General features: G+C 33.6%; 1 protein-coding gene across 1 annotated transcript in view; it reads right to left on the bottom strand.

Annotated features, from left to right (window-relative positions):
* LOC123657991 (diacylglycerol kinase theta) overlaps positions 1–13,970 on the bottom strand; it is a 36,623-nt gene extending 22,653 nt beyond the window's left edge. The window contains exon 1 of the mRNA XM_045593470.1: positions 13,841–13,970. Coding sequence (XP_045449426.1) covers positions 13,841–13,970 — 130 coding nt within the window. The remainder of the gene's footprint in view (positions 1–13,840) is intronic.
* Positions 13,971–16,272: the final 2,302 nt, after the last annotated feature.

Below are 16,272 nucleotides of genomic sequence, written 5' to 3'. Positions count from 1 at the left end.
TGATATTGTTATATCTATAGGTATATATATATATATATATATATATATATATATATATATATATATATATATAGTTTATACTTATGTTTAATTTTTTTGTTTGATTTTTCTATAAATTCGAAAGGCTATATTTTGAATAATGATATAGGCTAAAAGAAATCAACATTAATAAACGTCAACAACTGAAACTACTTAAATTAGTTTTTATATTAATAGGATTTTAAAAGAAATTACTACAGACATAGAGTATTCATTTACGTTAATTTTAAACTAAATATGTGTGTCTTCTTATCTTTGTTGACCAGTAAGTTTCACCCACTCTCTTAGAACGAAAGTTTTAGTGGTGATGAGAATTAATTTCTCATAAACTTCTTTCAAATTACAAATTATGGAGACTATTATGATGCTTTTGACAGCAAGTGATACACAAGAAATTCGGTGTTATATAATTCTCGGGAAAACATTCTTGGTCTTCTATAGCCTTTGAATATCTATCCTATGCTTAAAAAAAGTTTTAGTTTACTGTAGTGTTGTTCCTCCTATAATCAGAAGCCTCTTTAATGACTTTAAACTAATGAACTATTTTCAATTAATCTTTGTATGCAAGCTTTAGACTCAAATTGACGAATAAATTACTTTTTCTTTGAACCAAAAACGATTTTTCTTCGAGGTAAATCATAAAATTAAGCTAATTAATCTGTACATGGAACTTTCCTGCAGGTGTCTCCTGGTTCCGGTTCAGAACATCGTTTGATGTTTCATTCAACGCGTAAACATTTTAACGAAACACGGTAAGTAATAGATGTCTATTTATAGGATAAAGTTTTAGTACACTCGCCTGTTGATGCTATTTTGAGTAAATTGTATTTTGTATTTAAATAAATAAAATACTGCATGTATAATATACCTATGTAACATACGCTGTATTATCAATTTGGGTGGTCTAAAATAATGACATAGCAGTGTCTGTTTGTGTCAGTGGCAGTCATTTTAGTATGTTTTCCATTTGCAGACTGATTTTGAATTTGATTTTAGATTATTCTGCGCAATAACAGTAATGATTGTCTTGTGTATAATTAAAAAACTGTCACATTTTAAATTTTTCTTACATATCATGTAATAAAATACATGTAATAAAAATGTAACGGATCGCTGTATGTACATGTATGAGAAAAAATATTATTGAGACCTTTATCAACGCAAATGGGACCCAAAATAATGATTGCTATAATTTTTGTCTGTTTGTGTGTGCGTTTGTGCACGCTAATCACGGAAACGGCTTATCCGATTAAGATGTGGTTTTCACTAACATATTGTGGTAAGCTTTTTTTACGTGGGGAAAATCCTTCATGGATACCCTCCAGCGCGGGGGCGCCAGAGGGTTATGTCAGACTCCTACTGATTAAAAAACCACCACATGTGAGCAGTCGTCCGCCTGGGTGGGGCGAGATGGGGTCGCGCTAGCATTCGCCACCAAGATATTATAGTAAGCTTAAGTTAACATTTAGTGTTTGATTCATGACAATCGGTTCATAAATAAAAAATATATGCCAATTTTAAGAATTACGTTGAACATGTAAATATCAATCTGATAACACTTTTTAGAGCATATTGTACCTCGTTTTATACGTGTAGCTTATGGGCTGACTACACAAAGAAAAGATACAGTGACCTCCGTGTCCTCTACAATAATGCATTCAGGATACTGTTGGGGCTGCACCGATGCTGCAGCGCCTCAGGCATGTTTGCAGACGCAAGAACCGACTGCTTCCACACCACCATGCGTAAGCGATGCGCATCTTTTGTGCGTAGAGTAAGGGGTAGCCAAAACAGTGTGCTGAAGATGATCGCGGAGCGTTTTGACTGCTTCTACCTCCGGCATTGCTGCAATAGACACCTTGCGATACAAATGCCGGAGCGAAAGCTTTAAATATTAATTATTATTATTATTCATATTGGACATTGTGTGATTGTAATTAGTTTCATTTTATTATTGTAATTGTATTTTTCAAATTGTCGTGACATTTATTAATTTTATTTTATTTAAGTTGTATTTGCCTTAGATATCGAAGTGAACAATACATTAGAATCATATTATATGTTTTTATTGGGTACATGTTTTTATTTTGAAATAGTAGAATTTACGTGTCCGTTGTATGTATGCACATCTATTTTATTAAATATCATATTTGACATTGTGTTGCTGTAATTAGTTGTTTTAGTTTTAATATAATGAAATTATTGTTAAAATTATTTATTTGTATTAGGTATTGTTTATTATTAATGTGATTTTGAATATTGCTATTTTACATATTCGTATTAAAATATACAATTCAGCCTGTAATATCCTACTACTGGTCATAGGCTTTTTACCTATGAAGGAGAGCGATCGGAGCTTAACCCATCACGCTACTCCACTACGCGCGCTCCACGCGCGCTCTCCACGCGAGCGGATAATATTCCTTACTATGAATAACAACCGCTATCAGGTGTATATGATAACAACCAGGACCGACAAGCCTTACGTGCTTTCCAAGGTATGGTGAGGAGACCCACAATGACAGATATCAAAACCGGTAACAAATATTTGTACAAATACAATTATTCATGACAAAAGGAGGAATCGAACCCGCAAACCGCCAGTGTTTACACGGTGTAGACACAACTGCACCAGCGCGGTTGTTATAGAAGTATAAAAATATAACATTTGTGCATAGAGGTCTATACATAGTGCTTACGCCAGGCCTACGAACTGGCTCTACGCTCTGCCCGCCGCTACGCAGACCTTGCTACAAAAACTAAAATACGATAAAATCACAAAACACTGTATAGTACTGGAATGAAAACATATTTTTGATATGTTATTTATTTTTAAAATATCGAATGCTTTTAACATTCAGTAATCAACTTGACAACAATATAATGACATTTTAAAGGTCTATCAATTAATAAGGTAAGTATTTTTACAGGTTGACGTCAGTTATAATCATTCGCGTTGTACGATTGCCGTAATTTTATATAGCCTATGGTCTTCATAAGCGTGTTAAAAAACATATATTTAAAAATGGAACAAAAAATTACTTAAATATTTTATATGTTTGTTAAATATAAATACTTATTTGAAATGTGATACCTACGTTATCGAAAACAGTGAAGTATAACTGAAATAAAAACAGATGTAATGCATCTTATATTTTTATATAATTTTAGAAATAGGTTATCTTCAAATTAAACTCATTTTTAAAAAATTACCAGACGCTTGTATCGTTGATTGAAACCAATATAGTTCCTTTAAAACAAAGTCTAATATAAAATAATTTTCTAAAATCATTTTAGATATTTCCCTATTTTAAAAATAGCCTATTTCCCTACTAATATTATAAATGTGAATGTAAGTTAGTTTGTTACGCTTACACGCGAAAACTTCTCAACCGATCATCGTGCAACTTTGTACACATATTCTTGGAGATATTAGAAGTAACATAGGATACTTTTTATTTAAAAAAATTCAGTGTGTAAAAGCTAGTTATTATATAAAAGACTTAAGTTTCAGATATCGTCGTACCTAGGTGGAATTGTGGAAAAGTGGACTTAACTAGTTTTGAAATTTATTATATTGTGAATAAGTTATGTATACGTATAAAATATTTTCTGTGTGACAATCATATGAGTCAACAAACAACTTCAATTCTTAGTAAATGTTTTATATTTGTGGTCATGGTAACCACAGCGGGGCAAAATGGGGCATTTGCCGCATCCTGACTTGAAGCTAATAATATGATTTTTAGATATGTAATTTATTTATTAATATATATAATATTAAATAGATTAGATAGTGAAGGTACTTAAAGAAAAAAGAATTTTGAATTTTCAACTAAGTATGTTTCTACTTGTCCAGCTTTTACATTTATTTGCTTTCGCCCTACCCTTTACAAAATTCTGAATACGCCTATGCATAAGGTAACCGTTCCATTTTTATGACACCTTGGATTATATATGAGCTATTTATACGGTTGGATAATGAAACTTTCTAATACTAACACGATTATTAAATTCGACTTAGTAGTTTCAGTCTATCGATTACTAACAATTAAGTTATTCTAAATAATGCAGTAGCTGTACGTCACTTATAACTTGCATTTTACATCCATTACATTTGTTTTACCCGTATAACTTGCTAACCTATCAGAATGGCGACATTGGTAGTTTATAGATTCTGGCACTTCAGCTCATCATCATCATCATCATTTCAGCCTATCACAGTCCACTGCTAGACATAGGCCTCCACAAGTTCACGCCAAAAATGGTGTGAACTCATGTGTGTTGCCCATAGTCACCACGCTTCAGCTCACTACGTACCAATTTTCATTTCAATTGGTTTTGAGTTTTTGCGTAAAAGAGTAATAAAAATCGAGTAATAAAAATCCTGCCAAATATTCACATTTATTTCGCTTAAGAAAGTAGAATTCAAGGATCTCAAAACAGTTTTGTTATTATTAATTCTCTTAAAAATCATAATTAACCAGAAGGAGGGCAACACTGTCAATGTTGCCCGACTCGCGAACTAGACCAATGCGCGTAAGTTTATTTACGTCTGTACAGGAATACTAGATGTTATTTTAGCTTTCCTTGTTATAAATAGATGCATTGTGAGTATGTTTTGACCTATATTTAATGCCAGTTTTGCCGCGAGAATTTCGGAAGTCTAATTTATTTTTTATAGTTCACTCATTAATTTTATAATTTTAAAGTAAATATTTTTTTACTTGTGAAAATTCTTAGTGGTTGCCAAGCTTTATAAAGCTTAATAACACCTACCTACATTTCCCATACAATATTAAACGCTTCTTTCGTAGTTCTGGTAGTCAATAATGTGATATTTTTGCCAATGATTTTAATGGTTGTCTTATGGTGAAATTATGAAACTACTAGACGTTAAAAGGATCTCATTACGGAAAGAAAAAAATCCAGGTTGCGTGTAATTAACAGAGAAACATTAAGTTCCGTCGTCATTAGCGTCAGAGTTGGGCGCGCAGTGTAGAGGCACATTCATAGTTTAAACTTTTTAAACTGAGCCTTTGTTACTGTTATAAATGCATCAGTGCGATGTTGCATTGTGACAAGCTTTTGTTACTGGGCACTTGCTAAGAACAACCTGTGACTATTATGCTTCGAACGCTGTCACCAACTTCGGCATAGACAAAGGGGGAACTTTTCAAAACCAAACTCTACAGCTCTAACAGCTTTCACTTTGTTATTCAAGATTGCAAATACAACGTGCATTTTATGAATTTTAATAATGCTCTCTGAGACGTTTCAATTAATGACGTCACTATATTTTTTATTCGGAATCTTTATAGTACAAATGTTTTTGATTTTTGACAGAAATTTTCAGAGTATTTTTATAGATCAATGGCTGCTTTTTTTTTAATTTTTGACACACCACGTGTACACCGAGGACGGAGGGGACACCATTGACGCGCGTGTCTCAATGGCGTATGAACTGGGTCACCACGGTGACGTCAGGCCTGGCCTACATACGCCGGGCGGATCCTGGCGTGCTTCAACTTGTATGCAAGCACTTCTAAAAATAGAATGCTTAACTGTCACAACATATTAGAAATATTAGCTTTTTTGGACGCAGGTAGATACAACTGATATGTTTTGAAATAAAAAAAATTGTAATTTCTGATTATTGTTTTGTTTAATATAGGCACAAATAGTAGGTAAGTGTTATTGACATCGTTGAAATCGGTTTCACGTTTTAGGTCATGTAATACGATAGTCTTTAATTTCGTAAAATTCTTTAATTTAAGTTTTTCTTTTTTGCTGTATAGTACTATAGTTAAAAATTAATAAAATTAAAATATTAAAGTAATAACTTTATTAAAATTAATTTGATAATTAACTAGTTACAAACGTAACTTGTAAAAAAGTCCCAATTGAGTAGAAGAACGTAATAAAACATACTCGAATTTAATACCTAAAGCGATTTCCCCCGCGGCTCATTCACGTTTCTTTTTATTTATAAATAGCGTGGAGTCATACAACTAATAATTACATATGAGCGGATATTCTATTTTCATAAAGCACTTTAATCAATTACGACTAAAAAAAGAATACTTTTATATGTTTTTGTTATTAATTACTTAACGTATCGCCATTTTTATTATTATGTACCTAATGTTATCGTACATTATGCTGAAATTTATTTTGGAAAATTTCTAAGGAAGACCTCCGTGCTGTCCACGCGTAACCCACGTGTGGGTGAATATTAAACTGAGAGATTGTTAATATATCCTTCACAAGTTCTGAGAGATTGTTCATATATCGTGTGCAAGTATCGTTTAAAAGTTTTCGTGTGAGGCTATTCTTTACTTATGCACTGATTTGGTTGCTATAAATCTGCATCATACTAGGATACAAAATTTTTCAAAGGTCTAGTTAGTCGTATTTAAATATCACACTAAAATTTACAGTTAATACATTCTGCTATGTCGGTATTACAGAGCAGTAAATATACATTGAAATAGTTTTATAGATTTATTAGTTTCCTTTTTCATTGTTGCCGTTTTAATACTGATGTGTGTTGTGGAGGGACTGGCAATCTGTAATACAGGTCTCCTAGTACAGTCGCCAGTCTCTCACACAGATTTTGCCTCGTTAATGTTGAAATTTGTATTTTGTGTCTATTTTGTGTGAGAGAAAACAAAATAAATATTTATTATTATAAAAAAAAATATTTATTATTATAGATTTATTAGTTTCCTTTTTCATTGTTGCCGTTTTAATACTTTTTGGAAATATAATCAAAATGAAACTTGATAGTGTTTTAAATAATATGAATGAGGTTTGGAAGGATAAAGTCAGACGACATATCGGCAAAGATCTCTTCTATTACAGGTAACGATTTCAATATATCCTCTCAAACATGTGGCAACTTTTTTAAAAATATAGTTGGAGGCTTTTAGGTTTGATAATTGTGCCCCGAATTAAACGTACGAGCTTTCTGAAATATCCAGGCGCTCTAACTATTCGGGTATTTCTCTTCAATTTCCCACTCACAATATTTATACAATATTATCGCAGTCCACTGGTCGACATAGGCTCCACAATTTCGCGCCGAAAATGTCGTGACTTCATGTGTACGAAAAATTAGAATTAAATTAGATCCATTTATTTCTTGAAAGCACATTGGCGGACGACAAGGCGAGGGTTATTTCAAGGTCACGTTGTATTCACATGTTATTCATCATTATATCATCATTACAGCCTATACAGTATCACAGTCCACTACTGGACATAGGCCTCCACAAGTTTACGCCAAAAATAACGTGAACTCATGTGTTTTGCTCATAGTCACCACGCTGGGCGGGTTGGTGACCGCAGGGCTGGCTTTGTCGCACCGAAGTCACGGCTGCACGTCTTCGGCCTGTGTATTTCAAAGCCAGCAGTTGGGTGGTTATACCGCTATTAGTCGGCTTTATAAGTTCCAAGGTGGTTACGACAGCAGCAGATTATTATAATATACCCAAATTACGACAGAACTGATTAGTTCATAAATAACAGGGTGGATAGTCTCAAAACACTCGGTCTCAAAATGGTTGACTAGATCTCTGAAAATATCTCTCTCTGGAATCTCTGGAAATATTTTTTTGATATATATGTTCATTACCACCTACGTCACTTATTTGAAATCTTTATATATTATATTTCATTTGCAATAAAGAATTGTATAGAATTAACGGTCACCCACGCACCCCTGGTATCTGTTTATCTTCGTGTTCTAGTTGGGTATGTCCATTGTTTCTGCTGCATTGTATGCTCGCTTTGTCACCGCCGACGGTTATTGTATCGTGACGGCTGTGAGACTCGCTGAATGCTATTATCACATGTCTCTTTAAGGGAAGCTCCATTTATTGTGACATTACAGGAAACTCTATGTGCGTATTCTATATGTGAACGCGGTTGTATGGTTTTTCATTTACGATTTTTTATAATACATTGTTGTGCTCTAAAAATATAGAAATAGTGTTCACAGTTTATTGGGATACGCTTAAGATTTATTTTGTAATATGAAATTACTTTTTAACTTTGTTTGTTCATTTATTTAATCTCAGAAGTTGGTAGTACGAAAAATCTTATTTGTGTAAGAAAATCTTGTAACGCTTATATTGTAAAGTGACATGTCATTAAAACAAAGTGATACTTACAAAATCTATTTGTATCGTTCGATAATTGGCAGGAATAAAAAACCACGTACGAGTCAAGTATAAGATACGTTAATAAAAATGGGCTCTTTTTGAATATGATTAATGGCTTAAAACATTTAAAAAAAAATGTAAAAACTATTTACCAAATAATAATAATAATAATCATTCATCATAGTTATCCTTATAAATATATTGAAATAAATTGTACTCTACTTTCTCTTTGTCTTGTCCGTTCTACGATTTGCTACGAAGAGCTACGAGTCTAAGTTCACTATATAAGGACCAAATTTAATCTGATATATAAAATTCTCGTGTCGCGGTGTTTGTAGTTAAACTCCTCCGAAACAGCTTGACCGATTCTTATGAAATTTTGTGTGCATATCGGGTAGGTCTGAGAATTGAACATCTATTTTTCATCCTCCTAAATATTAAGGGTAGTTCGACCAATTTTTTTTTTAATTTTTAAATAAATTATTTATTCTTTATTTTATTATGATTTGGCGTTGAAAAATACATACAACTCTAAATTTTAATCCTTCTACCACCAACCCCTATTTTTAAATAGCGTTCAGCGGGCAAGACAACGTTTGCCGAGTCAGCTAGTATTTTGATTCAAACACAAAATATACTTATTTAAAGTAGTTCTATCAAATAATTTTGGAATACAATTTCGACTAGCAATAATGTTGCAAGAAAAACTTCAGTTAAAATCTAAAGATGGAGAACCTTTTCCTTATAGGCATCTGACATCTTTGCAAATTACAGTAGCTATTAGTAGGAACAAAAGCTTAAAAATAAAATTATTAAAAGGTTAGTGAAACATCAGTTTAGACATATTTAGAAACTTTAATATGTTAACGTAATACGTTACGTTTTCGACGTGTTTGATCTTTGATTACAGCTCAGGAATGAGAGAGGTTAAATAAGGAAATTTAAGGTTTTAACAAAGGTTTCGCAGGTAATTTTTTATGAAAATTAATAAGTAAGGTTTGGGGATGTATATGGAGAATTGTAATCATTTATTTCCTCTATATAAATGTATTATTTATCGGTCACAAACCCGCCTGCCCAGCGTGGCTATGGGCTCATGTGTCAACTCATATTTTACATGACCAGTTCAGGCCATTTTTGGCGCGAACTTGTGGAGACCTATGTCCAGCAGTGGACTGTGATAGGCTGAAGTGAATACATTTATATTCTGTCAGTTAGTGTTTTCGAGCTTATCATTTTAAAGACGTCTAAAAGAAAAATGTCAAGTCAAATGAATCTTTTGAATTATTTCAAATGATTAAAAAATGTTATTAAAAATGTTGTACTTATAAAATATATATTGTAAATACCCACAATACCTATATTCTAGTTTTTTGCTTCTTGAAAGATACACGGCTTATCTAAATAGGTCGATAGAGGACATCAAAATTTTATATAATACCGTTTATAGCCTAGTAGTGTAAGAGTGGTTTTCGTGTCCGATATTTTCTTATCTCCATCAAATCTTTTAACCCGTTTCAAGTAAAATAAGGTTAGTCACACGTCTTGAGCTTTAGATATTAGGTATTTATGACAAAAGATTAGTTATGGTTAACATGGAATTTAGTTTGGTCATTGAATTATTTGATAATAATTTTAATGTTTTTAGTTTCGAGTTACTTTTATTTTATTTTTAAAGACGTCTTCGATTGTAACGATTATTAAAAATGTGTATAGTTTTATCTCATAGATAGATCCTCCCTTAATTTTTTAAGCATTTTTTTAAAATATGTTTAGTACATCACTATTTGAATCTGTACAAGATTATATTACTTATTTATATTTTATTTTTATACTTTATTATATACCACAAATACATTACAAACTAAGCTAGAAGATATATAAAGTATAATGGGAAGCATATGAAGTATAATGGAGAGACTTATGACTAATTGTTCATTTCTTCCAGACGACCCAAATATAAAAATGAAAACTTAATAAGATTAATAAAAAAAATTAGAAATTATTTTCATTTTTTGTATAGCTGTGTAATTTAAGGCGATATGCTGTGATGGCCATCTCCATATTTTAGTATCCGTTTACTTTTATTCTTAGGTTTACTTGAAATCATGTGATTGCTAAACTCTTTAAGATACTGATTGATAAGTCCATTCGTTTCAAGTATATTAATTAAGTTTTGAGAGTATAAACACACATAAAGAACACGGATAATTTAGAAAAGTAATCATAATTGCCAGACGTTTGTAGAGTTTTAAAAATAGTTACTCCTATATAAGAAGAAAATATGTTGTCATTATGTAATAACTTGGAGATTGAGAAGATTTCTGACAATCGGGATTTGAATGATGCGAAATCCTTACCGAAACTATTCTTTATTTTCTTTACAATATTAATAAATTATGTGTTTTATTAACTTTAGATTTTTTTATTATAAATGTGTTAAAAAAAAAACTTGTATTCTTGACGAATACTATTATGGATGTGAAATTACGACGAATTGAAATTCGACGTTTGCCTCACAATTATGCCAGCTAAACGGGTCTGGATAAATTTTTTGAATAAAGAGGATATAGGCTGGAATAACACAAATGTGTTACGTATCTATTACCTACTATCACAAATTCACGTGTGACAGATTTCAACAGCAACAGGCAACAGGTATACCTATACACGAACAAATACCGCTGAAACTATATCCATATTTCGCTTCTGATATATGCTATGGATATTTCTGATTTTAATATGAATTTTCATAGTTACAATTTTCTTTCGAGTGGTTATTATCATGAAAAACGAAGACAATACCTGAATATGATTAAAAGTCTGCCAAAAAAAAAAAGAGCATGCGTAAAATAGCTTACCAAGTAATTCATAGAAATAATTTCAGTATTTGTTACATTAAATTCGTAATCCTGATTGATAATTCTATGACGTAACAATATTACGTCCTCTAATTACCTTTCTAAATATAAGTATAACGTATGTGCGATCAAAGAAGTTTACAGTTCTATGCCGTAGTATAAAAGGGCTAACAAGCCGTTAATACGCATGTATGTAGGTACAAAATTTATACATTAAGTTTATTTATTTTTAAATGTATGGCTACGGTAGTAAATAATATAACCATCCCCTCTCTTCCCGTGGGTGTCGTAAGAGGCGACTAAGGGATAACATAGTTCCACTACCACCTTGGAACTTACAAAGCCGACCGATGGCGGGATAACCATCCGACTGCTATCTTTGAAATACACGGGCTGAAGACAGGGGAGCAGCGTCTTCGGTGTGACAAAGCCAGCCCTGCGGTCACCAACCCGCCTGCCCAGCGTGATGACTTTTGGCGTGAACTTATAGAGGCCTATGTCCAGCAGTGGACTGTGATAGGCTGAAATGATGATGATGATAATACTTTTACGGTTAATAGTTTATATTAAATAGAATAACTACATCGGGTCAAGATGGACAATAGCATAATTCCATATTGTTTTTCACTATTGTCTTTATAAAGATAAATTCAAATATTACGTAATATTATATAATAAAACGTAATATATATAATATACTACTTATAAAAATCTAACTAATTATGAAACGTGGGTAGGTATATTAAGTCTTTTCAAAGATGTAAAAATTAAAAAAGTAAAAATATCTAATTATGTGGTGTCATGGGACACCGGGTAGGAACGAAGTCCCTTCGGATAGTATAGAAGGAACACAATTTGAAAAAAAATGTTGATTTTTATAGATATTTTCTAGTTCTTGATTTTTTTTTTTAATTTTGTTGATTAGTTTTTAATTAAGTAAATAAAAGTATTTAGGAAATTTAGTATTTAAAAAAAATAACAAATACCGTAAAATAAAATAAATCAAACAAAATAATAATAATAATAATAATTCAAACTATTAAGTGAAATAAAAAAAAACATATGTCTATTTATTTTTGTTGACAGTATAAAATTACATAAATAATTAAAAAAAAGTTTACTTTTAGTTTTACAAACGTCATATTATACAGTCCTGTGACTGATATTACGTCACTTCCGTTATATATTTTTCTTACGGTTTTAGTATCACATTTTTCTCAGTTCGGTCGCCCAGTCAAATGTCAAGCCTGCCGTAAGGAACTTTGTTCCAAAAAATACACAGAGTACAAAATAGTTAGATAAGTATCGTATATAAACCTTTATGAATTCATTCTTAAAAAAGTATAAATAACGATTTTTATGATTTTGAAACGACAATGATAAATAAGTTTAATACACGTTAAATAAGTTTCGATAGCCGTATTAGGGGTACGTCGTAAAACATGCGATATGTGGAATATTATAGGATATTTCCACATTTTCTCTCAGTGACTAGCGTAATCAATACGGTGCAGCTACACGACGCGCGACGCCACGAGTGTTAGTCTATTCGGGAGTAGATACTTTATCATAAGTAGGTATACGGATAAATTACGTCAACTATACCAAATACGGAATAAGGAAAATACTGTTACATGGAATAGTCGATTTATGGGAACATATTTTTGGTAGTATTGAATATCAAGTTTAGACTGTTTTGACAGATTGGACTCAAAAACAAAGTAAGATTGATGATAATATAACATTAAAAAACTTAATATTCATTTAAGTATAGGTTTTCTCGTGTAACTATTCAAGTTTATTGGTGTAGTTTTAAATTTATTAATTTTAGTATAGATTTAAGACGTACCTAACTAGAGATTGTAGATATGCCACGAAATAAGAAGATTGAGAATAACAAAATAAAAATAAAGAAATGGCAGTTACAGCTAAAGATATTGATTATTACTTACAAAACACTTATTATTAAGTACTATAAATTACATTAGGTACTTACAATCGGAGAAGTAGAGACGATTCATAATGTGGTAATGATTGATGATATGGGAATTCTAATTTCTATAATTAATCATAAAATTTGCTTGTTAAGATATTTCTGGGGTGGTATTCTATTTGACGATGATAATGATTACGGTACGTGCGTACCGCGCGTGGTGTTTCAGAAACTTGCCACCGTGAGCATATCGTGTTGTACCACCAAGTAGGGAGAGGCACGTTGCAAAATATCGAAACCCTAATGGGGGTCGTGGCTTACCACAATCGTAGGGCTTATCTATCAGATCGAGATCCCCACGTCTCGAGCCGGGAGGGGGATGCGCCCCGCCCCGCGCCGCTAGGAAAAAACCTCATACAAAACAGATCGATCGATATGAAAGTTCACTCGCTCTACCGACACGTTTTGTTTTCAACTTATTTGATATCTTCGACCGTCTTACATCTTGAATGGACTTAGGTTTTAAACAGTATATATCTTATGAGGGGACTTTTCAGGCTTTAAGGGGCGAAAGCTAAGCGGAATCGCACTTTACAACTAAGGTGAAGGTCGAGGTCGAAAATGGCGGTCGAGGCGGAGATAGTAGAAGGAAAGATAGGTTCTGCGGAGTACGATCTTAGGTCTTTGGAAAGTCTTACGCGAGAAGACCTTGGAGGTCCGAAGGTTCTATAGGGGGAGGGTAAGGAAGGGTGGCGGGACACGCCCGGGCGGGTTGCATAACGCTGGTCGTGCTGAGCGCGCGGCCGGTATCGACGCGCCCGGGGCGCATGCGCGACGCGTACCTTCGCAGCCGTAGCCCTGCCCGATGAGCCCCCACAGCAGATCTGAGCAGTGGTGGCAGTAGGTGGGCTTGTGGAAGGTCTTCTTGGCGAAGGAGTGGGTGCGTTGGGTCGCGGGCGCGGCCTGCGCCATGGCGGGCGCGCGGGCCGGGCCGGGCGGGCGCGCTACTCATGCCGCGGCGCCCAGGGGCGCGCCGCGCTCTCCGAGCGGCTGTCGCGGCCCACCATCGCGGCGCGTCTGCCGCCCGCGCCCACCCCGCCCCGCGCACGCGCGCCCCGCCCCGCCCCGGCCCGCGGCCCCGCCACAATCTACGCCGCCGCCGGATCTGCACACGCATTCACCTTGATACGATGTCCGAGCTTCCATTATCGATTTTTTATCTCAAATAAAGTCCTAGATCAATTGAAATTATATTTACCGAAACGTTACCTATGTGGTTTTCTGAATAATGCCAGGAAAAGTTATCGAATAAACAGTATTGCCGGTTTTTTTTAAGCTTACAATTTTAATTTCAAGAAAGTTTAAGTAATGTTCTTTTAATGTTATTTTAAAAATCAACTATCACGTAAAATGAAATCACGCGGATGACGATCGGACAATGATTTTAAAGCTGCGCGTAAACTAATAAAAGTAGTAAAACCGTACGTCCTGCCAAGCTCACAGCGCGGCGCGCGTGCGCCCTGGGTTCCAATCGAAAGCTCTTGTTTACAGCGGGAGGCTCGCAGCATCCACCGGCGCCCGGCAGTCGCCGGCGCCACGGAGCTGCGCCGACCAGCACGCTGTATTGACACCAACAACCTACCTACTTTAGAAACAAAATGTAGGCTACGATTATTTAATATTGTCTTACTATCGATTCCCTTATACATGGATATTATATATTTTATATAACTATGTTTCATTCGTCTGATATTGATGCGTTCTGAAAATTTAGTAAACATATTAAAGTAAACGTTTTTGTCATACTGCTTAAGATATTTTTTTCTTCAGTAAGCTCTCACTTTTCTCCGAACCCGATGTAGCGTGATAGATATAATAAAATTAACGATGACAACAGGTTCGAGTCCGGGCAGTACCAAGACAAACGCAGTAGTAGTAGTATTTTGATATTAAACTACTTTTAACTAAGCGTAGTATCTACTGTAAACATAAGAATTTTATTTTTTATTATTTTTATTATTATTTTTTATTTATTTATATTATATATTTATTTAATGTCTGTAAACAGAATGGTGGTCAGTCCTACAGGTACAACAGTAGTTACATAATTAATTTAAACCAGTATCAGTTTTAATACAAAACATAAAAAATATGTGACAGTGTTAATTGCCATGATTTATTATGGACTCTTTTTTATTCGCAAGATAATCCTTACTAATATTATAAATGAGAAAGTAACTCTGTCTGTTTGTCTGTCTGTCTGACGCGCTTTCACGCCAAATTTACTGAACCGATTTAAATGGAATTTGGTACACAGATAGTCTAGGGCCTAAGAAAGGACACAGGCTACATTTTTAATTCGAAAAAAGGGGTGTAAGGTGTAGAAAGGTGGGGATGAAAAGTTGTATGGAAGTATCGTCATTTTTGGAGCTAGAAGCTTTAAACTTATTTTTAAGGCTGTGGATTCGATATAAATAAATATGACATTCAAAGTTCAACCTTTACTCTCAAGGGTGTCAAATAACAATTTGGAATAGAGGAGAAAAGTTTGTATGGAAATATGTAACGTTTATGTGAATTTTATAAGTATGCAGCAAGAGGCAAAATATTAGAACCATATATATTCTTTATTGCACTTTAAAAAAAATCATAATTACAAGTCATTTTTACAAAGAATTTTGGCAAGGGCGAACTTATCTCTGTAAGAGATCTCTACCAGTCTACCCATGGTGGTGAGAGAAGATGTTATCGCGGGACTCATAAGCGCATTTGTGATAAAGTAAAAAAAAACTGAACAAAAAGTTAAAAAAAAATGAAAAAAGCCATATACTTATTTTGCAATATATACATTCAAAATTAGTGATATAAAATACATATATACTTAAATACATACACGGTTACATGCACATATACATGCATACATACCCACATACGTACACATATACATACATAAATACATACATACACACATACATACCTACGTACATATATTGAGAGTACAACAATTATGAGAGGTTCATAGCTTCGGAGAGAAGATGATTCCTTAGCCTGTCCTTGAAAGCATAAATTGAAGTGCTGTCTTGGATCACTCTCGGTAAATGATTAAAAAGAACCATTCACATGTCCAAACTAAACCAAAAGATATATCTAAAAAATGATTTCCATAGTCACTATTCCACGCGGACGAAGTCGCAGGCACAGCTAGTAAACTATAATTGTGTTTGCTAAACGTAATACAACGTAAGCAGACGAATATATAATCAAGTAAATACGT

Source organism: Melitaea cinxia, chromosome 11 (genome assembly GCF_905220565.1).
Source record: "Melitaea cinxia chromosome 11, ilMelCinx1.1, whole genome shotgun sequence".
Lineage (NCBI taxonomy): Eukaryota > Metazoa > Arthropoda > Insecta > Lepidoptera > Nymphalidae > Melitaea > Melitaea cinxia.
Note: the sequence above shows the minus strand (reverse complement) of the source record. Positions and strands in the feature narration are given on the sequence as shown.